This window comes from Cavenderia fasciculata (genome assembly GCF_000203815.1).
Source record: "Cavenderia fasciculata unplaced genomic scaffold Scf_Dfasci-G-o-80e12.f1-5, whole genome shotgun sequence".
In the NCBI taxonomy this organism is placed as follows: domain Eukaryota; phylum Evosea; class Eumycetozoa; order Acytosteliales; family Cavenderiaceae; genus Cavenderia; species Cavenderia fasciculata.
The window spans coordinates 267411-293751 of NW_004457735.1; the positions used below are offsets into that span (position 1 = coordinate 267411).

Below are 26341 nucleotides of genomic sequence, written 5' to 3' on the forward strand. Positions count from 1 at the left end.
AAAAAATCAGACGAAACCCTTTGCACTTTTGGGGGTTGTCTGTTTTTTTTTTTCAATTTTTCGGATATACCCCCTACCACCTTCTCTCCATCTGCCATCCCCATCTTTCCGATACCTTATATTTTATGTAACAATGTAAATTCCCCAAAGCCCTTCGAATAACCATGAACAAAAAGTCACACTCTTTTTTGAAATTGAATCAAACTCGGCTATTTTTGAAATTTACTCTTTACTTTAATTAATTTATTTTTATTTTTATTTTTAGAAAGAAGCAGTTGATTGATCTTTTGAATCATCAATCAAATCTTTTGCTTCTTCTTCAGGGGTCATTTTACCAGAGAGGTCTGAACCGTCGGCTTGGTAGGTGCCCCCAGTGTTGAGACCACCGTCATCCATATCTTCGATTTCAAATTGGTCTTCCCAAGCTTCATGTTGTTGGGCGTTTTGGAATTGTGGGACTTGGGCGGGATAGTTGCAACGAGCGTTGAGTAGGGCGTCTTGGAATCCACCGTTGAGGTTGATGCCGGCATGTGAGAGCCAACCCATTGGACTGACGGTAAGGTATCCTTGTCCGGGTGCGAATTGACAATTGACGTCGTACTGGACACCACCCATATGTACGGCATTGGTCAATGAACAAAACATAGACAACATGATTTGTTCGATCAAGTAGGCATCGGGGTTATTGTCTTGGTTTGGTAGTGGAAGCGTCTTGTAGCAGTAGAGACAGGTACCAGCCTTTCCAGGTTGAGTGGCGTCTGTACAAAATCCATCGACATTCTTTTTCTTTTGGATACGGTCATAGACACTTGAATAACTCGAGCCAATGTACATGAGTGGGTAGTCTATATCAATGTACGATCCAGTAATCGAGTTGATAGTCACTCTTTTTGGCACGGCACTAAACATAGTGTAAACTCCCGGTGCTTTGGAATCGGCACCTGGTAGTGTTGGCAATGTGTTACATGTCCAATCACTTGGTGTAGTCTGTTGATTATAAGATCCCCAATATCTAAGTGACCCTTCAACTCTGACGACAGAATTATTTAAAATAAATATTAAAAATAATAATATTGATATTGATAATGATATTTTAATCATTTTAGATGGTTGGTTTGTGAATAGTTATAAAGATGTAATAATAATAATTTTTTTAAAAAGATAGTAATAAATAAAGATATTTAATATTTTACAAGGTTGTGTGTGTGTGAATAAATATATTTTGGATTGATTGATTGATGATTAATAAAGAGACCCTCATCCTTTTAAAGAGACGGTTTTAAAAATATTAAATATTAAATCACAACGTTTGTGTTTGATGAACACGTGTGATTGAAAGCTTCGTTTAAATGTCAATCCTAAAGTAGGGTCTCACATGAAATGGGTTCTTTGTTGAACAATCGATTGATCAGTGCATCATACACCCATCTCATTGATTGAAGCCGATCGACACTGCTAATGGGTGTGGGTTTTGATTTCGATCGGAAACGAACTTTTTTTGTGTTTGACCTCTCTCCACAAACACGTGTTGCTTTGATGATTCTAAAAAGATTGTTTTTTAATAAGCTTAGTTATTCTGTCAACTATTATTATCTTTAATAAAATAGTGTACCGAAGATTACACATTTAACTGTATAAGTGTCATTTCAAAAGTTTTGAAGGAAGATGAAGATCGCAGATCGATGGACGAAAGATATTTTTAAGGCCTCCCCCCCCCTTACGTGTTAATAGGACATTTTTATTTAAATTTTTTTTTTTTGATGATCAAAAGTTAACAGATCAGCTTTCACAGCTCTTCTTCATTTTTTTTTTTCAAAAAGTTATCTCTCTCGCTCTCACTCTCTCTCTCTCACTCTCTCTATCTCTATCTAAAGAGAATGCCAACAGACGAGGAGAAACCAGCTCCCCCAGCATCGTGCATTAAATCAGAAACAGGCCAATACAAAGTATACAGCAAAAAGTTAGGTGAAGGAGGAGAGGCAAGCGTATGTTTGGGTTTTGATGAAAAGACAAAGACAGGTGTTGCTTTCAAGTGTTGGTTTCGAACTCATCATAAAAAAGAAAATGAACAAGATAATCAAGCCAGAGCCGCCCGCCAAGCCAAATACTATAGCGATCCAAAGATAGAGTATGAAAAAATTAAAGATCTCGATCATCCAAACATCCTCAAGTACATAGATTACATTTGCATTGATGATTGTGACCTTGAACCTGACATTCCAAGGAAACCAGGTCAAGAGAACAGCAGCAGCAGCAGTGGAAGAACAATACAATGGTGGCAGTTTATAGTTATGGAACTTGCCAATGAATCGGTGAGAGACTATATAAAAAAAACAAATCATTGGATCTGTTTCAAGTTAGAGACCTCTGGTACCAAATCCTCGACGGTTTAAGATATGTTCACAAGCGTCGTATTATTCATCGAGACATTAAACCAGACAACATTTTGATCAATTCAAATAGAGTTATTAAAATTTCAGGCATGTATTAGCTTGATTGATTGATTGATTAAATCAATATATTATACTAGTCTATAATAATTATAATTATTTATTAATCCCTTTTTTTTTTTTCTGTTCTTTTTTTCAGATTTTGGAATAAGTAAAGATTATGAATTGGATAATTCAGATACTTTCCTTGCAGGAACCGTGAATTTCTTTTCTCCTGAGCGAAGAAGAGAAGGATCAAGTTATGGATCAGACATCTGGGCTGTTGGATGTACATTTCTTTCCTTCTTTTTGGTAAGTTCCATCAATCAATTAAACTTTAATTTCTTTTCCAAAACAATTGTTGATGTTAACATTTTATTTTAGGGAGCTAATTTCAATTGGACTCTAGGTACATATTTAAATGAACTTTACCAGTATCGTAATTCGGAACCTATTTTAAAAGCTACCAATATTGACATTCCAAAGGTAAGTAAATCCAGACATAAATCAACAGTTGAATAATAGCTCTCTAATCATTTAAAAATTTTTTTTTTTTAAATTATAGCCATTCAATGATATCATAAATCTATGTTTCAAAGTTAACCCAAATATTGAGGACATCATATCTCATCCACTATTCGAATACAATAATATTTATAAATCAAGTTTAGATTCTTTTAAACTATCTAGTTTGGTTCGTACCCTACCAATTGTAAAGGATGATTCTCAAAAAAAAAATAATAATCAAAATAATAATAATAATAATAATAATAATAATAATAATAATAATAATAATAATAATAATAATAATAATAATAATAATAATAATATTAAAGCCAACAGTAACAATAGTGATGGTAGTAACAACTCGATTGCCAAAAACAAATCTAGAAAGAGCTTGAGCAGTAGTGGAAGTCTAAACAAATCAGTATTAAAAAACATAAATTCAAGGCTTTCTAAAAGTTATAATCGTAAAATCAATATAAATAATGAAAATAGTAATAATAGTAATGATGATGATGATGATGATGATAATAATAATGATGATGGCCAAAATAATAATAATAGTGAAATTAATAATCATAATAATAATAGTAATGAAAAGATAATAGTGACAAATATTAATAGTGATATTGATAATAATATTGATACTACTAGTAGTGTTAAAGAGGTTAAATGGTTAACAACAGAATCAGCCAAAATGATAAATATTGGTAATGATAATGTTTTAACAATCTTTGACACTGAAAATAATAGATGGCATAGATTCTTTGATTTGGTAAAGATCAATCAAGATGAAAATAATTTGGAATACCTAATCGATTATGTATTGCCAGTTAGAAGTGGTACTAGAAGTGATTTATTCATTTTTAAATCGAAAAAGGATAGCAATCCAACCAAAACTTTCATGTCAATCTTTTCAGTAAACACAATGACCCACGGAGAAACAGTATTGGAGTTTAATGGCAAGGTAAATGGTGCATGTTTTGATGGTTACAATACTATCTATTTATCCATCTTTTTAAAGACCACTCCATGTTTTTCATTCAAACGTCTCAAAGTTGGTTGTTATTATGATAATATTCAACAACTAGATGGTGCAGATACTATCACTACCACTACCTCTACCAAAAAGATTGATAAACCAACCATATCAACTGTAGTTTCAGAATACCATCCACCAATGTGTGCTAGTTGGAGATGGGAATCTATGAAACAAGTTTTACATTGGTTACCTACTAGTAACCTACTCCATGTAGCCTTTGACCATAATCTAGTGGTGTTTGACATGATCAATGGAAAGACTATTGGAGGGTTAGGGTTTGCGACTGGATTGCTAGGTAAATGTTTCCACCACAATGATATGTACTATGTCACCAAAGAGCCAACCCACCAATATGTACAACTCATCCGATTTGGATTGGTACCAGACCAATCATCCGGTACAACCAGTCATCAAATACTATCAGAAACCTATGCAGACTTGAATATTACTTCACCAAACGATATTAAATTATCGTACATTGACAATCACAATAGCATCTATCTACATAGCATGGGTGCGCAACGTTGTGATTTACAATATAAGCTCGACTCTAATAGTTGGAGCTTTTTACCTTCTCGTGTTACCGACGAGTACACTTTACAATTTTCAAATATTTCTACTTTGTAGATCAAAATATGGAATAAATTAAATTTAATTATATTTTAAAGAAATGTATTATTATTATTTATTATTATATTTATATTAATATTTAAAAATTATTAAAAACCATGTTGATTATTATCATTACCTGTATCCATTTCATCCTTCTTCTCTTCAAATTTAAAAAGTAAGGAGGTTGATGATGAGTCCTTCTTGGAGAGTCCATTTTTCAATTGTGTTTGGCGATCTCTTTGGGTTGATGTTCTTGGTGGTGGTGGTGGTGGTGGTGGCGGTATTGATGATTCTAAATTAATAATTTTAATTGGAGAATGATTATCGACCAAATTTTTCAAGGTTATATATGTTGCTTCAAAATGATTCATATAAATTTCTTCTGTACTCTTGCCCAAGAAAACCAAAGCTTTGGAGGCGATTTTCTTGTCTTTGACTGATACGATTTGAGGTAGAACTAAAAGATCTATAAATCCTTTCTCCAATATTTCTGCTGAAGGGAAAGAAATATGATTGTCTTTGTTGAATGCTTCAAAATGCTCATATGAATCATTGACAATCTCAACCGATGGTTGTGTCAATAAAATTCTCCAAGCATAATTGCAACAACCATCAATGAGCGACTTGAAGGCTATTTTGGCTTCTTGTTCTTTATTTGGATCGGCACTATAGAATAGAATGTACAAATAAAATCAATATTGAAAGTCAAATCTTTTAAAAAGTTTTTTTAATATTATTGTAGTTATACAACATACTTTGAGAATAATGATTGAATATAATCAAATTCTTGATAAGCTCTTTGATATGGTACTATGGTTTTTAAATCCTTTCCACCCATCATCTCAAAATAATTGTTTTCCATAATTTGTTTTTCTTGAGGTGTCATGTTTTGGATTAAAGCAATGAGAGGATCGATAAGAACTTGTTTACAAAATGTAAAACAGTCTTTAAAGATTTGTTGGACTATAAATGCTACTTTTCTATCGCTGATTGCAGTTGGGACGACATCAACAAACTGAGAAATACATTGGCGGATGAAAACGAGATAATTTTCATTGAAAATGCCCAACATTGGACGTTTAGTTGACAACATTGTAGCTTGACTATTGTTTTGACGAAATTCCTTAGCCAATTGTTCATTTTCTGTTGCTCTGAATGACAGAATTCTAGATTCCAAATATTGAATGGTTTTTAATTTCTCATCGATGATCTTTGAGTATTGTTCTGAAAGATTCTTGTAGCCATTGAGCTCTGTATTATGACTTTTGATGAGAGTTTGAATTTTTAGATTGTGTTGGTCAATTGAAATATAATGTTGATTGAGTTGATTAAATGATATATAATTTTGGTCGAGTTGAACAATTGATATATAATGTTGTTGGAGTTGACCAATTGATATAAAATTTATGTTAAAATCATCTTTTTCTTTGATCTTTTGGTCCAATTCAACAACTAAATCTTGGTGTTGTTTCTTTAGAAAAAGGCAATTCTGACAATCCCTATCGGAAGATACATCTTCTTCAATAATGGGTTGTTCTCTAGAGCTAAGAGGACCTTTTTGATTGCTAGGTCTCACATTTTTCATTCCTACAAAAAATTCCTTTATTCTCTTTACCAAAAAGTAAATTTCATCCATCTAATAATATTAATTGATTGATTGATAATATATATATATAGGAATGAAAGAACCATTGAATAACTATTCTTTTTCAAGTGTACACCCTCTAGAAAAAAAGTAGTTTATTAAATTTTCAAGACTATCTTGGATTTCCAACTTCCCCCACTTTTGGACTTGAATATTTAATCCTACTATTTATACCTTCCCTAAGGGTATTAAATTTTCAAGTTCATAGGTAACCCACCAAGATCGAAAGTATTAAAAAATTAAGTTGTTTGGTTGTTACTACTCTCAAAAATTCAATAGACCCTTTTTTTTAATTCATAATCACTATACAATAATTACCATCACAAGTAGTTTAATATTATTGAATATCTCTTAATTAACAACTATAATTATATAGGAATCTTTCATTCTCACTATACTTTTTTTGTTTATTTTTAAACACACAAAAATTAAAAAAAATTTTTATTTTGACAGAGGACGTTAATTAATGACATCTCCATCTTCTTCTTCTTCTTCTTCTTGTGTTCTTCCACTTAACAAAATAGTGGTAATATCACTTGACTTTGGTACTAGTCGTAGTGGCTATGCTTATTCCTTTCCTTCAGAAAAGCCAGATATCTATGCACATGACTCTTGGCCTGGAGGAGGAGGAGGAGGATCGAACACAAAGACATTGACTGTCGTATCTCTCTACGAGGATGGCAAGCTATCAAAGTTTGGGTATGATGCACGCGAAGATTATGACAATGCTATCTTTTCAAATTACAAGATGGTACTGTTTAGCTCGGCTTCGAGAGAAAAGACAATGGTCAAGGCTGACAATTGTGATCAGACTGCATCGGTTCAATCTCTCATCACAGAGACACTCAAGTACTTGAAACAAATTAGTTTGGACAAAGTCCGTCTTGGCTATACCAATAAAATAGAACCCAGTGACGTGCTATGGGTCATCACAGTACCGGCTATCTGGGATGATGCTGCAAAACAGATCATGCGTCAATGTGCTCTGGATGCTGGTTTATGTACTAAAGATGATGATAAAGGTATGTTTGTTTGTTTTGTTTTTTTTTTGTTCATAATTATTATTAATAATATCATCCATGTTTTATTTTTAAACCCAATAGGATCAATATTATTTGCGTATGAACCAGAGAGTGGAGCATTGGATTGTATTTTTGAAAAGACAAACTCTTATAGTATTAGAGAAGGTGAAACTCTTCTTGTTTTTGATCTTGGTGGTGGAACTGCTGACTTTACAGGTATGTATATGAAAAAGATAATTAAATAGAAACTCAGAGCGATCTTACAACAATTTTTTTTTTAATTTTATTATTATTTTAGGATATAAACAATTGGCAGGTGATAAGATTTCAAGTATTGTAACTCGATTTGGTGGAGATTATGGATCTAATGAATGCAATGAAAACTTTAAGAAATTCTTATTGCAATTACTTGGTGACGAATTCCCAAAGGACATGATTGAAGGTAATGATTTTATGCAGGTGATGGACAAGTTTGAAAGTGTCAAAACATCAATGAACGCTAGTTCCTACATCAATGACAGCAATCCAAGATCAATTCTATTTAATCCACGTACATTTGGTATGACTTTCGATTGGCTACTTGAACGAATTGAAAAATACAATACTGCCAACGCCTCCAAAATCGAATACAGGAGATCAGGTAGTCTTGTCATTCCCATGGAGACATTTATGACCTTTTTACAACCATTGTTCAAAAACATTGTAGATTGTGTCAAGAAAAAAATGCTAGAATGTCCCGCCATCAGCAACCCAAACTTTATCTTTATGATTGGTGGTTTCAGTGAAAACTACTTTCTTCAAGAATTGGTAAAGAAAGAGTTTGCATCGACTGGTGCTAAAATCATGATGCAAACACGACCATCATTGTCTGTTGTAAAGGGTGCATGTCGATTCGGTCTACGTCCATCTGTCGTTACCTCACGTCATGTGCCAAGATCATATGCTGTCGAAATCGTTGAAGAGATTGCACCGGAAAACGAACACCTTCATGCAGACAGAAAAGTTTTTTTTTCAAATGGTAAATTTTATGTCAAAAATGTCTGCAGCTCCTTTGTTCGCGCTGGACAGTCTGTTGGCATAGATGAAGTAGTCGTGCAAGCATACCAACCACTTTCCGCTACTGCGACCCAAGTCGCCATTGCAATATTCACTTCGCAATTGCCAGATATTAAATATACAACCGACCCTGGAATCTCGTTTGCCGCCGAAATTATAGTTCCTCTGCCACCAGGTGATACCATAGACGATAAATCAGTTCATGTCTTGATGAAATTTGGTAACACCGAAGTATTGGTATCTGCCGTTCAAATCAAATCTCGTGCTGTAATCGAGGCCAAAATAGACTTTGCAATGACTCAAGAAGAAGCTGAAAGAAGAAATCAAGAACGTCTTAATAAATAAATAAATAAATAAATAAATAAATAAATAAATAAATAAATAAATAAATAAAATCATAGTAAATAAAAAATAAGTTCAATCAAATCAATCTATCTAGTTATTAATCAATCATAATCATTCAATATTTTAATCTTGGATAAAAGATATCTTTTGTATTCAAGATCTCGACATACATAAGATTATTATACTTACATTAGCTCTTATTAACAAGTTGGTAGCCATGAATACTTAAATATCCAAGTTTGTATTGGGGGTTTAAAAGAGAACTTAAAATTTACTTTTTTGATAATGAACTAACCAAATACATAATATTTATATATATATTTATATATAATGAGAATCTCATCTTAACATTCATTATCTTTCTTTTTACTTTTAATTAATTTTCTAAAATAATTTAAATTTAATGATATCTTGTCAAAAAAAAGTAGTAGCATCAATTGATTTTGTTCTACTTTTAGTACCTATGCATATACATTTAAGGAAATGATGAAGTAGATATCTATTTAAACGACTTATGGCCTGGAAGAGGATCAACACCAAAGACATTGACTGTGATCTCACTAGATGCACATGGAAGACTCTCAAAATTTGGGTATGACGCACGCGAAGATTATGATAATGCTATCTTTTCAAATTACAAGATGCTGCTCTTTGACTCTGTCAAGAGAAAAGACAATGGTCAAGGCTGACAATTGTAATCAGACTGCATCGGTTCAATCTCTCATCACAGAGACACTCAAGTTCTTTAAACAAACTATTTTGGATAGGATCAACATCATCCATCAAAGTGATGTACTTTGGGTCATCACAGTACCAACTATCTGGGATGATGCTGCAAAGCAAATCATACGTCAATGTGCTATCGCTGCTGGTTTATGTACTATTGCTGATGATAAAGGTATGTTTGTTTGTTATTATTTCATTGTTCTTTTTCATTTTAATTAATTTCTTTTTTTTTTTTTTCTTTCTTTCTTTCTTTCTTTACACCTATTCTAGAATCAATATTACTTTCCTATGAAGCAGAGTGCGGAGCATTGGATTGTATTTTTGAAAAGAGAAACTCTTATCGTATTAGTGAAGGTCAAACTGTTCTTGTTTTTGATATTGGTGGAGCCACTGCTGACTTTACAGGTATGTATATGATAAAGGGAATTAAATAGTTATATATATATATATATATAGTTGGTGCCACAGAAATATTGGTCTCTGCTGTTCAAACTAAAACCCAAATAACGTCTGAGTTGATAAATTTACAAATTAATAAAACTATAGAACCTTATAAATTTAAGATTAAATTAATTAATTACAATGATACGATGGATATATTCCTATTTCTGAAGATGTTTTGTAATGAAAATGTCATCACTGGATCAGTTAAAGGAAAAGAGTGATGAAGAACTCAAAGAGATAATGATATCATTGTTTTATTGTGTATCATTTGGGATACCAATAAGGTAAAGCCAAAGCAACTATCTAGATTAGAGATGATCGATAGAATTACAAAGAGACAGAATCATATTACAACCTATAAAGATAGCTTGGAGTTTATTGATATTAATATCATATGATATGTTGTTTGTTTTATATTTTACTAAACCCTCTATCACTCGAATTAATATTTAGATACACTTTCAAACTATGCTCCAATGGTTGGTACTCGACTACCAGTGTTGGTGACCATCAATATCGTTAGATATGCATGGGAGATGGATACAATGAATGGTAGATACAGGTATAGGGTGTGCACCATTTGGTGAGGATGTACATCCTTGATGGTAGATACAAATGGGCACTGTCACCGGATCGGCATGCAAACGATTCTTTAATCTTGTCAAATCATCATTGTTTAAACATGTCAGAATCCATAGTTACTCAATCAGCGAGGAAAATAGAATCTTAATTACAATCTCAAAACTACTGTTTGAAACTGTTAATCAACTATGCGTATACCCTGTAACACGATCTCACACGTCTCGAGCAGGCCTATCAAACCACAAAGCTACTGGACAACGATTCATGAAGAATGATTCGTTTTTGAAAGCCAAAGCAGTCTATTCCTGTACACCTAAAAGTATAAAACGTACCATTATATATTTAAATTTTCCAAAAAGAATGGTGATTGCAGGGCTCGGGTGTAGGAAATCCCCAGAGAGAGCCCTAACGCAGGCTCGCTCACAGGAATTTCCCAGGGTATACGCATAGTTGATTAACAGTTTCAAACAGTAGTTTTGAGATTGTAATTAAGATTCTATTTTCCATAAAAAGACTTTAATTTGATTAAGTTTCGAAGTAACGAGCACCTTCGCACCAGTTCCAAAAGTGTAGTATTACTTAACATCAAACAAGTTTGGAAATTTTTCATGTAAAAAAACATTTATGGGATGAAAAAAAAAGGAAATGGTTTGGTTGGATTTCGTAGATTTATTGATTAAACATTAATAAAGAAATATTATTACTTTGTAGATAAATTTTATAATCAAAAGATTTGAAATCAATATGATTTAAATCTTCGCCATAATTGTTGTTTTGATAGTATTTTAAGATTATATATCCAACTACGAAATCTGGTACATCATTTCTTAATTTCAATGGTTCCATTTTGAATTGATCTTTCTCTGGACCATTATAATACCTACCATAATGATGTATGACTCTATCGATTGTGTTGGTGACTCGGTGTTGTTGTGATTTGAAGATTAATGGTGAAGAGTACAACATGCGAGAGACATTATCAAAGTTGGTGGTGATGGATTGGAACAGATCCCAAAAGTATACAAAGTCGAGGTCATCAACGATATGGTAAAGGGAGGATAGTATCAGCGAAAAGGCCAATTTGGAGGTGAAATATTTCGATGGTAGATAGGCCAAGGCAATGCATTTAGCAACTTGGATGTGATTGTTTTCAATAGCCTTTTGAAAGTACATTGCGCCAACATACAAAATGTCTGGCGTTGCAGAGATGATACAATCAACTACCTCTAGCAATCCATTGGCACATGCAATTTCCAATACTGCTCGAATGGTTGCAAAATGATATGTCACTTTTTCTTGAGATACTTCACGTTTCATTGAATCTTGTAACAGTTGTAAATTATCTTGTTGATGTGTAAACGATAGGTATATCATCCAAAGAGGTACGGTATCGATTGGTTGATGTTTTAGAATTAATTGTATGGCATCTGCTGACATGGTTGGCGATATAATGAATCCTTGATAATTCCATTTAATAGGATCATTAATTGCAAGAATGTAATTCTTTGCATAAAAACGTTCCAGCGGTATAGGCGATAAATGGTTGATATCTTTTTCATAGACATTGATTGGTATATCTTTACTCGGACAAAACTTGTCAAGTAATAAATCCATAATCTGGGGGTTGGTTGGGTGTCGAAGTGCATAAACGAGCAAGTCATCAACTTTGAATCCATACCGACCCGACACTGGAAGACGGGAAAGGATATATTCCAATGCATCTGGTATGTTGGCAACGATGGATGATTCAATGAGCACTTGATATTGTCTATCAATGCGAGGGGTCCCAATGATTCGTTTGACAAGATCCAACGACATGATTGATGGGTCGATCTTGAATGGGAGTGGCTTTAGACGAACTACCGGTCCTGTCTCTTCCTCCTTTTTGACAATTGATTGATGCAAAAAGATTTTTGCTTCAATGATAAAACGAGCACATTCCAAATGACCATTTTCCAATGCAGTGGATAGTTGCTGTCTTCTAATATTAGAGTCAAAATATGAAAAGTATTGGAGATGGTGAAATAGGAACAAAATGTAGTCCAAGTTTCCATATTTTTCTGCATTATAGGTGGTTTTTTGAGTACTCTTTGGCGGTACTTGGTAGTTGATTAATCGCAATGCCAAAGTCGATGCAAATCGTTCGATCAATTCATCGTAATGTTGGCACAATTGAACAAACTCTTGTGGATTACTGTCCGCATAGCTGTCTTTGATCCACTCTATAACATCTAGGTTGTCCAACTCTAAAGCATATCTAAACAGGTTTGCTCTGTGATCTAAATTCAGACCCATCAATTGTTTGACCATATTGAATAGAATCTCGTAACCTTGTCCTCTATCTTGCAACAACTTGATTGCATCCGAAAACAATAAATGTTGTTGCTTGAAATTAGAATTAATCTTTTCCGTTTCAACCAAGGCCTTGACATGTTGAAAGATTTGGTTAAACAACCGTACATCACACGATTCGATGGCTACTTGTATTAGATTCATTGAGAACTGATAGTAATACCTTGGATCATCATCATAGGTGGATAATGGTAGGTGGTAGTTGTGGTGAACGAGAATTTGAGTCATCTTGATGCAAGGTGGCTTTTTTATCATTGATCTTATTAGAGAACCTTCAAATATTGGTTGTATCCTTTTCAATAAATATTCAAATTCAATTGTTCGATCATATTTAAATATTAATTCAAGTATTTCTTTAAATGTATCATCCTAAATTTAAATTAAATTAAATTAAATTATTTTATAATATTGCTTGTATAATTTATACGGTGATCTTACTTACATCTTTTGAAATTGATTTAAAAGATTTATAAACTTGATTGAAATGTTTAATGAATAGATCAGTACGATTTAGTATGATACATTCATGTAAACTTGAAAACTGATGACCTTTTAAACATAATCGAAACTTATTATTAACGTCATTATCAATGATCCTTCTGTGTAGTTGTTCAACATGTTTAAATATCTTTGTTCTTAGATAAACATTATTTAAAATAATCTTTAGGTTTATACTAGTAGTAGTTGTATTAGTAGTGTTATTTTGTTCACTCATCATACTAATTGATAAAATGAAACGAATGCTCACATCAATGGACCTTTAGTTTCAATTATTTTTTAATTTTCTTTTTCCAAGTATAAATATGTATGTTTTATTTATTTATTTAATATTTATAAACAAAATGATGTATGGGGACGATTATCATTACCAGTATTACATTTAAAAGTGGAATATGTACATGGTGATTTTAAAAAAAAAAATAATAATAATTAATTTTTGGTTTATTCTTTTTCCAAGTTTACTCTCTCTTGTGTTTATATTGTTATTCTCTATTTTTTACTTTTTATCTTGCTCTTGTTGTTGTTGTTGTTGTTGTTGTTGATATTGATTTGCTAAATTATTATGTAAAAAGTGAGCAAAATGTTGAGTATCTAAAAGTTGAGAAACAAATTCCTTGTTGTGACCAGAGACTGTTGAAATAAACTTGGTTTTAAGGACTTGAATCTTGAGACTGTCTGCAAGAATCTCTTCGCTGAGAATAAAGCTGGCCTCTATCTTTTTGACCAACCACCAAATATACTGTTGGATCGTGTTAAAGATGCGATGAATGGCTTCGACTTGGGTCGGTGTATTTTTGATTGGGTTGTGGTTTTTTTCATTGAGCAGTATTTGTTGGTCACTGCTCAGGTTTCTTTGGAGCTTTCTAAACTCTGGAAGAAGAGGTGGTGTACTGATGCGGTTGTATTGCACCTTGTCGTTGGCAATGTCGACAATCAACCCTTCGCATGTTCTCTTTTTAAGTGTTTGGACACCTACTATATATGGTACAGGTGCTTCCAAATAATCACTAAGTGCTGTTGGTAATATTGGTACAAATAATCCTTGCCAAATAAATGGAAAAATAAAACTTGTCATTGAAAAACTAAATAGAAAAAAAAAGAATTAAATTAATCAAATCAATCAAATTAATAATATTATATTCTATTATTATTATTATATTTTTTTTGATAATTTACCATGCAGAAGATAATACAGATAAATTATCACAAACAAATACAACTCTTTGTTCAAGTAAAACGGCACCCAATACTTTAAGAATATTCTCCAAACTAAGATGCATAAATAATCCAATGACTGACCAATCTGCAACTGATTTTGAATTCATTTCATCAATATTTTTACCAGCCTACAAAATCAAAATATTAGAATACAATAATAATATTATTATTATTATTAGAATGTTTTTATCTACATACTGGAATTTGATAAGTTCTCTTAACTTCACCTGGAAGAGTGAAATCCAAGATATCACCACTTTTTGGTACTGGTACTTCGGAATAGTAGAAATGTAATATATCTAAAAGATTCTTTTTATCAACCAAATGTTTGTAATCCCGTTCCTTTAGGAAATCATCACTTTCATTTTTAACCATTTGTTGATCAACAACATTTGATGGTGATGATGATGTTGGTGTTGATAATGTTGATAATGTTTCTTGTGGTAATGATGATTGTTCTTCTTCTTCTTCTTGTTTGGTTATTATTATTGTTGTTGTTTCTTTTTCTTTTTCTTCAGAGGTTGCAGAAACTTCTGTAGTGGTAGTGGTAGTGGTAGGAGCTGTGATTGGTTCTAAAGATTCCAATGGTTTTTCATTAGTAATAGTTGTAGTAGTTGATGTTGATGTAAATGATGATGTTGATGTAATATTCTCAGGTTCTTTTTGTTGTGGTCTTGGTGGTAGTGGTGGTGGTACATTATTATTATTATTTGTTGAATTATTATTATTATTATTATTAATATTTTGATCTTCTTGATCTTCATCATGTCCACCTTCTAATTCAGTTGAACATAATTCTCTAGTAATGGTAATTAATCTATCTTGTGCCAATAAGTACAATAGTGCATCGAAATGAATATTAAATAATGGATATTTTGAAATAAAACAGTAACCTAACAAAGAACAATAGAAAATGATTAATAAATTATGATCATAACTAAAACTATAGTCATTATTTCAACATACTTCTTGAAGCAGTAATATAGGTTGGTTTTCTTTCAAGTGGTGATGGTTGTTCGGGAAAGAAGTTTGGAATGGTACTTAGTAATTCAGGCTTGGTAATACAGATACCGTAGAGTGGAGTCTCACCAGTCAAGACAAAGGTGTAAAAAAAGGTTGATGAATGAAGATAGGGTTGTCCATACAACACTTCATTCAAATTAGAGAATGATGGTGTTCTCTTTATCAAATAAGGTGAAATGCCATTAGGAAAACAGAATTCTTGTACTTTTGGTGGTACTCTAAAAACAAAGTTAACAAAAGGTAGTTAGTAAATGATGTGATTATATAATCTATAGTTTATATATTTCTATTTGTACATACGGTTTATCGGGAGGATAAGAAAACAATAATTCTGGACGATGAATAGTACCAATACGAGGAGGTGACTTGTTGTTGGCAGACAACCCAACGACGATAAAGTTTTCAAAGATGGTTTGTTTGGGAGGTGTCTTGATGGTTGGTGGAATCGTGATTTTCATCGATGCTAGATCCAAAGCTGAACTAGAGTTGGATGAGGAAATATCTGTAGTTTCTTCTTCATCTTCTTCATCCAACTCTGTTGTTGTTTCTTCTTGTTGTTGTTGTTGTTGTTGTTGTTTAGTACTTGTAGTAGTTGTAGTAGTGTTGTTGTTATTATCAATTGGTAAACCAAATTCATCTACCTCCTCTTCTTTTTCTGCAGATGACTCTACTGCAACACTAATATTATTGTTGACCAATACTGATTCTCCTCCTCCTTGTTGTTCCTCTTGCACCTCCTCGATGACAACAGTTGTTGTTGTTGTAGTCGGGGTTGCTTCAGTTGATGGTGTGTCAGCAGCAACAAGCGTCTGACTTGTTATTATTATCTCCTCTGTCTCTTTTGCAACAAGTCCGATATTATCAGATTCTTCTTCTTGATGAGTGTCAGTAACAGTGACATCATTACTTGAATTATCCATTATTATTACTATATTATTACTATTCTTTTTTTATTATTATTATTATTACTATTACACTTTTTATCTTTATCTTAAACAAACAAAATTAGAATAACAAGTCTGCGGTCTTTTGTTTCAACCCATGCTCTGTTGATTTTTTAAAAAATTGGTGGAGGAACCAATAAAATTGATTTTCTTCAACATACATCATTATTCATTATTATTGAAGATATATATATATATAGTAATAAATAATCATCTATCTATCTATCTTATCTAATCATGTCAAAACAACAACAAAGTAAATTATATTCATCTCAACATATAGCTTCTCATACAAAGTTAAAGACAAGGTATGTATAGAAATGAACTGAAATGAAATGAACTGAACATACTCTAGAGAGAGTCGTCAATCTAATCTAACATAATATTATTATTCTAGAGCTGATTTAAATCAAATAAAAGAATCAGAGGAGAGAAGAGAGAGAGACAGACATAGAGATAGAGACGACTATTATAATAGTCGTGATAGTGATCGATCAAGAGGAGGAGATGGAGATAGAGATTACCGATCGTCACGTGACGACGAAAGAAGAGATGGCGGTAGTGGTGGTGAAAGACACCAAGAAAAATATTATAGAAATGATGATCATCGTAACAACCATCATCAGGCAAAGAAACAAGAAGAGGAAAAACAAAGAGTAAAAGACGAAGAAAAAGAAGATGTTAAACAATCAACAACATCTACAACTTCAACAACAAGTAAAATTGTACAACCATTTGATAAGAATATTGATGCTGATGATACTGATAGTTCAGATGACGACGATGACGACGACGAAGAAGAATTAGATCAAGGCAATGAAAATGGTGATGGAAAGAATCATATTAAAAATATTAATGACACTGATGATGACGACGAAGAAGATGAAGACGATGAAGACGATGAAGAAGAGTTACTAAGAGAATTGGAAAAGATTAAAAAGGAGAAAGCTGAAAAACTAAAGAGAAAACAAATGGAGGATGAAGAAGATGAAAAGAGAACAAGACAACAAAGTTTATTATCAAGTAACCCATTATTAAATAATGACAATAATAATAATACAGGCGGAGATTATTCTATAAAGAAAAAGTATGTTGTTACAACAATCTATAATATATTATAACAAATATCCATCCAAAAACAAAACTAACAAAAAATAATATTTCCACAATTATTAGATGGTACGATGATTCTATATTTAAAAATCAAGCAAATGAAGAACCTTTAAAGAAAAGATTTGTAAATGATACAACTAGAAATGATTTTTCAAGAAAGTTTATGTCAAAATATATTCAATAATCAATCAACAATTTATTTATTATTTGGTTTGGTTTAATAAAAAAAAAAAATGATATTAATATTATTTTCTAATTTAATCTAATCTAATAGGTCTTCTTGACTAGGAGGAATAATATTATTATTATTATTATTATTATTATTATTTTTTTTAAATTTTGATAAATAATGTTTAACAGCTTTTCCACTTTTTGAAGGAGTACCATCCCAATCAACAATAAGTGAAGGGAACAGGCAATCTTTGGGAAACCATCCCCAAGCCGTCCAATGTATACCCTTTCGATCAGCATAATCTATAAATTCTTCAGTGTATACTGATTCACAAGTAAATTCTCCAAATTCTGTTGCAATAACTAAAAATTTAGTAAATAGTAAATTAAATTAGAATGTTTGATAGAATATATATATTATATATAAATATCTATATTATATTATATTTAATCTTTTTACATACTTGGGAATTTTTCAGATAAATCACCAAAATGATGATCCCAATATTTACTAGCTTTATCTGTGAAATTATAGGGATGTGTACCATACATTATATTATAACCATCCAACAAGAATGATTTAACATGGTATAGATCAAATCCCCATCTCATTCCATTGGCAATGACTACATTATTGGCACCAGTATTTCTGATGGTATCCAATAATTGTTGCATACCAACATATTTTTTACCTTTAAATAGACCTCCATTACGCCATATATACCAAGATTTAAACATTGGTTCATTGTACATTTCAAAGACTACATTGGTATCGTTTTTATACGTCTCGGCAAGTTCCTTCCAAAATTGGATAGAGTTTTGATCGGCCATTATCTTTTGTGATGGTGATCCTTGTAAATCACCATCATCACTCCAATGTAAATCGAGAATGACATACATCCCAAGTGACTTTATCATTTCAACCTGAGTGTTTATTGTATCCTTGTAATCAGCGTTGTAATGTTTCGATGTATTTAACCAATAATCTTGATTCAATGATAATCTAACTACATTTGATCCCCAATCTTTCATATTTTGGTAATCTTTCATTGATAATTTCTCTCCATATGGCCACCTAAAATCAAAAAATATAAATTAATAATTAAAATATTAAATAACTATTTCTTTTAATTATTTTATATTTACCATTCTAAAGAAGGTCTTGCAATTCCTCTTAATAATACTAAATCACCTTTATCAAATAAATATGGACCTTTAACATAAAGTGATCCATCAACAAAGCTTTGTAAGTTATTATTAATATTGATTAATCCTATAAATATTATTAAAATTCTAATATAAACTAAAGAATACATTCTTTTTAACAATGAATATATAATATATAATTAATTAATGATTATAAAAGTGATGAGACTGATCAGTCTATAGTATGATCAGAATCTGATGATGAAATCACCCACACATACATACACACTATGTTTTTGATTTCTTTTTAAAACCACCATCATCGATATGTTGGGGTTATTCATTCATTCTTCCTTTATTTCTTTCATTCTATTCTTTTTTTTTAACACCATAAATTTCTTTTATACAATAGAATGAATCTACTTGATCTATGCTTTGACTTCTTGAAAAACATTCTTTTTTTACCCATCTTGTCCAAATGTGAAATGATGGACTTGGGAATAGAGTGTTGATCCTTGCGTCCAAGAAATCTTTCATGTGTGATTCATACTCGTGAGGGTGACATCTAGGTTCATACTCTTTGTATACATGTTTGACCAAGAATGACTCGATATTTTTGTTTTCAGAGATGGATGATAAAATCATTTCCATGCCACTTTGAAATGATGAATATTTGACGGTTGGAAAGGATATCTCGAAATGTCTAACATATGATAATTGTTGAATGAATGGTACCAATGATTCTATTCGACCCAATGTATTAATATAGTGTGTCCAAATAACACACAGTCTTGTAGTATCAATACACTGTTGTATAAATTGAAAGTAGGTATCATAGAAATGACAACTAAATTCATTGACAATTGTCAATTCATTTGGACTAGTCATAATATTATTTGATAATCCTCCTCCTCCTCCTCCACCACCACCACGACTAATTATATTATAGTTTTGGAATGTAAATTGTTTTTCTGGTTCTATATAGCCTGACAACTCGGTTAGATTAGGACCAATTCTTTCAAGGTCGATTGGTGGACTGTTGTGAGGTGGGTATACCAATGACTTTAAATTGGTAAACTTGTCTTGAATTGGTTGGAAATACAGTTGAGTTGATTCCAAGTCATCTGAAAAGTCGGTGATTGTAAGTTGTTCCAATCCTCCATCTCGACTGAATTGGTAGCTCTCCTTGTACTCTATTGTCTTTACATTTCCAATCACTTTTAATTTTTGTAGTGATTCATATTTTGAATAGTCATCGTTGTCGTCGTAGTACAAGTTGGTGGTTGTTGTTGAAGTAGGGTCACTTCTTATTTTTGGTTTGTTGAATGATAACTTTAACCTTTGACAGCCAAGAGTATCCATCATCTCGTTTACATTTTGATGATTTAATGTTGTTGTTGTTGTTGTTGTTGTTAGTGTTGATGGCATACCAACCCTTAACTTTTCATAATCTATTGTAAAGTAATCATCATCTTCTTCTTCTTGATTATTATTAATATTTTGATTATTTTGATTATTATTATTATTTTGTGATTCTAATCGAATGATGATCAACGATTCATGAAACAATAGTTTTGAAATGGTTGGTGATTTCAAGAGTGAATAATGTTTGTGAATCTTAAAGGAAGAAGAAGATGAAGATGAAGAAGATGGTTGATTGAATGTTGTGTCTTGACCAGTTTTAACTCCATTCCAAACGATGATTTCTAGTTGAAGGGTGAAATGATCTCTAGCATACCGAAACCAATCTTTGCACACCAACGACAAATCTAATCTCCATCTTCCACAACTATACTTTGACAGTGTGAATGTGACCGTGTGCCATGCCGCTCTCAATATCACGTATTGTACGTATCTATTAGTTGATATCAATGAATCAATCATTTCATTGCAATGAGTGAATCTATACAAAAATAGATAGATAGATACATGTTATCACATGTAATTATAATTATCTCTTTGCAAAAACCAACTATGTGTGTACTGATTCACACAGTTTACAAATTCGGATTCCACTTTTATTCTATTAATACTATTATCAGGTACCTAATTGCATGCACTTTCCCAACCCATAGGTAGTGAAGATGATTTCTTAATGACTCGATCTTAAAAATTCAAATAATAAACTACATATATACATATCTATCTCTCTCTTGGTGTGTGTTAACTTGGGAAGTAAAAAACTATTACAAATTTGGGTTGCCCGCTATAGTTATCACAACTTTTATGATTAATATAAAGGGGTGCATTCAATTTCAGTCAACAGAGTAATAAAATTAATACCGCGCACACACAATTAGATTAAGAGACAACTCTTGTGAACAATAAAATTTTCGAAATACTTTTTCTCATCAGACGTGACGAAACTAGTTTGTTGAAGATAGAGAGACAGTCGCTGCAGTATACTCATTACTCTCTACTCTTTCTACCTTTATATAAATATATATAAACAACCCAAAGTCAATATTAATATTCATTAAATAGTACTCAATAATCATCGACATCATCAGCATCATCATTGACTGATTGATTGATTGATTGATCTATTATTGACTTTAAAGTGGTCGTCACAGCTAGTTAGTTAGTTAGTTATGTTCAAGTTGATAGAACAATTACTGTCTCCATCAAAGGGTAGTAATTGTAGAGACAAGGATAAAGATAGAGATAAAGATGAACCTCCTATACAATCACCTTTTCCAACTCCAAATAATACTTCATCACCATCTACTCCCTCTTCGTCATCAACACCTTCATCAGTAAACTATTCACCAACAACACCATCATCACCCAAACATACAGCTACTAGCAATAATAATACTAATAATAATAATAATAACTTTATTCTTAATGGAAATGGTATGTCATAACATATAGTATAAATGATTGTTGTGTGTGATAATTAATTAACATGTTCTTTAATTTCTCTGTCTCATTTATAGAATCATCACAAATTGATAGTAATGGAATATCACCATATGGACATAATATATTTCAGTATAGATGTGAAGTTCCAATTGATAATGTTATCAAAATATTGGTATTGGGAGGATTTCAAGTTGGTAAAACAAGTTTAATTAGAAGATATTTACAAGATATATTTACAAATCAGTATATTCAAACGATTGGAGTTGATTTGAATACAATGATTTTACAAGCTGTTAATCCACCTCCTTTGATTCCATCATCTGGATCATCTGTTCAATCCTCATCATCATCATCATCAACAACACCTCCAACATCTCAACAACAACAACAACAAGGCCAAGACCAAATTCAACAATACAATAATCAAATCAACTTTATCGTTCAGTTTTGGGATATTGCATATCCAGAGATCAAGGGAAAGAATCTGACACAATTGCTCAGTGGTACTAGTGGCGTTATTTTGGTATTTGATTCAACCAATGCATCTAGTATTGTCGCAATGGATGAATGTAGAGCCATCTTGAAAAAATATGGTATCAATAACAACAATAATAGCCATAATGGTCTACAACAAATTCCAATTGCCATCTTTGCAAACAAATCAGATTCTGGTGATCCTGTAATTAATATTCAAGATTTAGATAATGTAAATATATATCAAACAATATTTATTTATTTATATATTAATTATTTAATTTATTTATTTAGTATTGTAAATCAAGTGGATTTAATTTATGTAGATTTACATCAACTAGAAAAGATGTTGGAGTTAAAGATGGAATTGATAAAATATTGGAATTGGTATTAGATATAAAGAAACAAGAAATTGAAGAACAACAACGTCACAGAGCTAAAATCATTCTAAAACAACAGAATCCTCATCATAATCACAATCACCATCATCATAATCATAAACATAAATTAAAATCAAGAGAAAAGATAAACAACAATGGTAATGGTAATGGTCAACCAGTACCTATAATATCACAATCTTTACCAAACATGATAATTAATAATAATAATAATTCACCAAGAAAACCAATAGAGCAACAACAAAAGAATAATGAAAATAATAATAGTAATAGTAATAATAATGTAATTTTAACAATTGAAAAACAAGAAGAACAACAAAGAATAGATATATTAAAGATTAATGAATTACAAACATTTGCAACTGAAAACTATGTAAATCGATTTGGAAAATCATTGGAAGAGTTGTTGCAAAAGACGATTGGAGCAAGATACAATGATATATCAATGTTGGAGAAACAACGTAATCAAGAGTATATCAAGATATGCAATAGTCTAAAGAAACTCTTGCAATCTCCTCACCAACAACACATTAGATCACATGTAGGTGGTCTACGAATCATTGTCACTCGTGAAATGATTCAAAGTACTTTGGAAGAGAATGTCAAAAAGTGGACTAGACTAATTGATAATTTAATGTTGGAAATGTCTTTGGATCATCCTTCAACCACTACAACAACGAATACCAACAACACTACATCTAGTTCATCAAACAAACAATCATCGAGTAAATCAAATAGATCAACTATCAATTCAAGTACTGATAGTAATATCTCAACTTGTTCTTCAACATCATCATCTTCTTTATCAACCAACTCATCAGAAAAATCTACAACGACACCAACAATGTTATTTAATCACGACAATAATAATAATAGTAATAGTAATAATAATCCTGTATATAAATCAAATAATACATCCATTTCTTTATCTGTATCTTATCATCCTTCTTCGACCAATATGAATAATAACAGTAATAGTAGTAACAGTAATAGTAATAATCATAATCACCATAGTTCATCCAAACATCATCACCATCACCATCATCATCATAGTAATCGACATGGTGGTAATTGGAAGATGGGATTTGGATTTAGAAATAATGCCAAATCATCTGGTATTGCATTCAACAATGGAAATTATAGTTCTGTTGATACTGATAATCCAGTTTCATCATCATCTACTATATCTTCATCTTCTTCGTCATCTTCTCTCATGTCATCATCGTCTGCATCGTCCTCTCCCATTGCATCACCTTCGACCTCACCAATCAACCATCCCTCCCCATCCATACTTCCATCGTCTTACAATCTCACCTTTCATATTCCACCCAATGTACAATTATCTAGTCCTCCACTTATACTAACTCACCCAGATCTGATGCATCACTCCAGTCCAACAAACTAGTTCAAATAAATAAATAGAGTCATTTATTTATAATATAAAGGGATAAAAGAAAAGTTAAGTTAATTATAATCAAAACATTCTTCTATCTAGATTTCCTATGAATCGATTGGTTCGGAGCAAGACAATCTTCGCGTGCTGCGACGATGACCATTCCCCTTCCATTCGATCACTGAACGAAACCTTTTATTAGTTGAAGGATCTTTCAAAATATCTATTTTATTTTTTTTTAAAAAAAAATAATATCTTGATATCAACATAAATAAGTGATCTCACCTCTTCACACAATAGTTTCACAATCAAATCATAATCATCTTACAAATAATAATAGTTTAGTAATAATAATAATAATGAAGAGTTTAATATTATTATTAATTTCAATTTTATGCATTCTTGGTGTTGCATCATCTCAAAGAATCGTCAATACACATAAACCATCAACATCAGTTAAATTTTCACCAGTAGCAATATTTGTACCATCAGATTGCAAATATGGTTGTGATTACTTTGATAAGGAAAATTGGTTAGGAGCAGAGCTTCCAGAGTCTGGACAAACAATTTATATTGATTACTCCAATACTGAATTCCAAGGTCAACAATATATCTATGCCAAATCACAAATCTATGGTTTAACTCTTAACCTTACATCATCTCTAAAGACCAACTCGATTGTATTCCAATTGTCGGTATCATCAAAGATTGGTGCTCTCTTTTCAATTGGTTCGGATATTGAATTGTACCCAAACACTGTCTTGGTAGCCAATGATTACGTCTGGTTTGACCATGGTCAATTAAATATTGACAGTAATGCTGAATTGATTAGTTTTGGTAACACAATTTTTGGTCCAGATACTACTATCTTCCTCAATAGTACTGCTGCCCTATCAACCCATGCTCAAGCCGAGATATTTGGTAATGTAGTCGGTCCCCACGGCATGCTAGAATTCTTTGGTAACACTTCATTGGTTAGTTCTAGTTTCCAAGTTGGTGTCCTTACTTTTAACGATACCTTGCAAATTGCCCAAAAGTCAATTGGTAACATCGCCATCTTACAGTCTGACAATGGTGCCCTTTCCATTACATCGAGTACCGTCTTTGCTTTGACCGTTACGATTGCTGAAAATGTTACACTTGTCACGTCCAACTTTGAAATCGCGGGTGTCCAAACAACCAGTTTTGTCGGATACATTGAATCGGATATTTCTAGTATCCTCCAATCTAGCAATGGAGCATTGACCTCGTTTTACGACTTTGATTTGAACGGTCAGACATTTGTCGTCAATGCCACCGCCTTTTTCGGTAACGGTTTCATCTCCTATCTCAAGGTGTACAATACCAATCCCAACAACAACCTCCTTTTATCCAATGTCAATGTCGACCAATTCATCTCGCAACCAGGTGTGGCCAATGCCCTATTCGTACTCGAAATCCAAGGAACCACCAGTATTGCCCAATTCCATGGTCAAAACGTTCAAGTCTTTATCACTGGTGAAGGTATTCTCGATTTCTCCAATGCCAATGTCTTCCTTGGCACACAAGCCCAAATATCTGCCGTTGGCTCTGATACTGCCCTCATCTTTAACAATACCCAACTTTCTGGTGGTTATGTCATCTCTCTTGCTTCTGAAGCTGTTGGCATTATCGCCGACTCTACTTTGGCCATTCCAATTTACGTCACTGATCCACAGACCCAACTCCGTATCTCTGGTAATTACAGTGTCGTTACACAAATCGAAGTTGTCAATGGTGCCAACATGGTCATGTCAGATGGACAATTGTATCTTTCCAATTACCTTTATGTATGGGCTGCATCTGATTGTCTCCTCAATCTCACCACCCTTGTTTCCGACCAAACCAAGACACCCATCTTTGCTAAACAAGGTTTCAGATTCTCAAGAGATTCCAAATTAGCTGTTCAAAGTCAATCCAAGGGTATTGCTCTTGGCACAGATTATTATGCATTCGTTTCACCTGCAACCATTTCACTCACCGAATTTGACTATTATCCCTCCAATCCAAATGTTCCAGCCACAATGAAAATTGCCTATATCAACACAATTGAATATGTTGTTTTTAGTTTTAGTAGTAAATAAAATAAATTTAAATTAAATATATAAAACAAATAAATAAATGAACAAATACTATACAATATGTTAAAAAAATAATAATAATAAAAAAAAAAAAAGAGTCAAAGATGTAAGAAATAAATAAGACTTTTTTTTTATAATATTACGAGAATGAGCTGTGATCATTGGTTTTTATTTTTATTCACAAATTTTTAAAGTTATATCTACTATTATAATAATCTATGTCTAATGATTATGCAC

General features: G+C 32.1%; 11 protein-coding genes across 11 annotated transcripts; 6 read left to right on the forward strand and 5 right to left on the reverse strand.

Moving 5' to 3' along the window:
- Positions 1 to 261: 261 nt before the first annotated feature.
- Positions 262 to 1428, reverse strand: DFA_04931 (uncharacterized protein; the record flags this gene model as incomplete). The annotated part of the gene is made up of 2 exons (XM_004360595.1): positions 262 to 987; positions 1423 to 1428. The coding sequence occupies 2 exons, from the start codon at positions 1426 to 1428 to the stop codon at positions 262 to 264; spliced, it is 732 nt and encodes a 243-aa protein (XP_004360652.1).
- Positions 1429 to 1877: 449 nt separating this feature from the next.
- Positions 1878 to 4602, forward strand: DFA_04932 (uncharacterized protein; the record flags this gene model as incomplete). Its single annotated transcript, XM_004360596.1, has 4 exons — positions 1878 to 2370; positions 2590 to 2741; positions 2814 to 2915; positions 2995 to 4602. 4 exons carry the CDS (start codon positions 1878 to 1880, stop codon positions 4600 to 4602), a joined length of 2355 nt encoding a protein of 784 aa, XP_004360653.1.
- Positions 4603 to 4694: 92 nt separating this feature from the next.
- Positions 4695 to 6172, reverse strand: DFA_04933 (uncharacterized protein; the record flags this gene model as incomplete). Its single annotated transcript, XM_004360597.1, has 2 exons — positions 4695 to 5253; positions 5343 to 6172. 2 exons carry the CDS (start codon positions 6170 to 6172, stop codon positions 4695 to 4697), a joined length of 1389 nt encoding a protein of 462 aa, XP_004360654.1.
- Positions 6173 to 6698: 526 nt separating this feature from the next.
- On the forward strand, positions 6699 to 8655 carry DFA_04934 (uncharacterized protein; the record flags this gene model as incomplete). Its single annotated transcript, XM_004360598.1, has 3 exons — positions 6699 to 7254; positions 7336 to 7470; positions 7553 to 8655. 3 exons carry the CDS (start codon positions 6699 to 6701, stop codon positions 8653 to 8655), a joined length of 1794 nt encoding a protein of 597 aa, XP_004360655.1.
- Positions 8656 to 9330: 675 nt separating this feature from the next.
- On the forward strand, positions 9331 to 10857 carry DFA_04935 (uncharacterized protein; the record flags this gene model as incomplete). Its single annotated transcript, XM_004360599.1, has 5 exons — positions 9331 to 9553; positions 9652 to 9786; positions 9838 to 10002; positions 10279 to 10387; positions 10536 to 10857. 5 exons carry the CDS (start codon positions 9331 to 9333, stop codon positions 10855 to 10857), a joined length of 954 nt encoding a protein of 317 aa, XP_004360656.1.
- Positions 10858 to 11076: 219 nt separating this feature from the next.
- DFA_04936 (DENN domain-containing protein) lies at positions 11077 to 16421 on the reverse strand (the record flags this gene model as incomplete). The annotated part of the gene is made up of 7 exons (XM_004360600.1): positions 11077 to 13128; positions 13202 to 13478; positions 13761 to 14342; positions 14437 to 14606; positions 14677 to 15371; positions 15445 to 15719; positions 15802 to 16421. The coding sequence occupies 7 exons, from the start codon at positions 16419 to 16421 to the stop codon at positions 11077 to 11079; spliced, it is 4671 nt and encodes a 1556-aa protein (XP_004360657.1).
- Positions 16422 to 16682: 261 nt separating this feature from the next.
- cwc15-2 (putative pre-mRNA-splicing factor CWC15) lies at positions 16683 to 17742 on the forward strand (the record flags this gene model as incomplete). Its single annotated transcript, XM_004360601.1, has 3 exons — positions 16683 to 16753; positions 16843 to 17532; positions 17622 to 17742. The coding sequence occupies 3 exons, from the start codon at positions 16683 to 16685 to the stop codon at positions 17740 to 17742; spliced, it is 882 nt and encodes a 293-aa protein (XP_004360658.1).
- A 78-nt stretch (positions 17743 to 17820) lies between these two features.
- DFA_04938 (uncharacterized protein) lies at positions 17821 to 19045 on the reverse strand (the record flags this gene model as incomplete). The annotated part of the gene is made up of 3 exons (XM_004360602.1): positions 17821 to 18092; positions 18194 to 18804; positions 18876 to 19045. 3 exons carry the CDS (start codon positions 19043 to 19045, stop codon positions 17821 to 17823), a joined length of 1053 nt encoding a protein of 350 aa, XP_004360659.1.
- Positions 19046 to 19244: 199 nt separating this feature from the next.
- Positions 19245 to 21285, reverse strand: DFA_04939 (uncharacterized protein; the record flags this gene model as incomplete). Its single annotated transcript, XM_004360603.1, has 2 exons — positions 19245 to 20778; positions 21218 to 21285. 2 exons carry the CDS (start codon positions 21283 to 21285, stop codon positions 19245 to 19247), a joined length of 1602 nt encoding a protein of 533 aa, XP_004360660.1.
- Positions 21286 to 21466: 181 nt separating this feature from the next.
- DFA_04940 (Ras GTPase domain-containing protein) lies at positions 21467 to 24017 on the forward strand (the record flags this gene model as incomplete). The annotated part of the gene is made up of 3 exons (XM_004360604.1): positions 21467 to 21731; positions 21815 to 22446; positions 22509 to 24017. The coding sequence occupies 3 exons, from the start codon at positions 21467 to 21469 to the stop codon at positions 24015 to 24017; spliced, it is 2406 nt and encodes an 801-aa protein (XP_004360661.1).
- A 347-nt stretch (positions 24018 to 24364) lies between these two features.
- Positions 24365 to 26107, forward strand: DFA_04941 (uncharacterized protein; the record flags this gene model as incomplete). Its single annotated transcript, XM_004360605.1, has 1 exon — positions 24365 to 26107. One exon carries the CDS (start codon positions 24365 to 24367, stop codon positions 26105 to 26107), a length of 1743 nt encoding a protein of 580 aa, XP_004360662.1.
- Between the last annotated feature and the right edge of the window lie 234 nt (positions 26108 to 26341).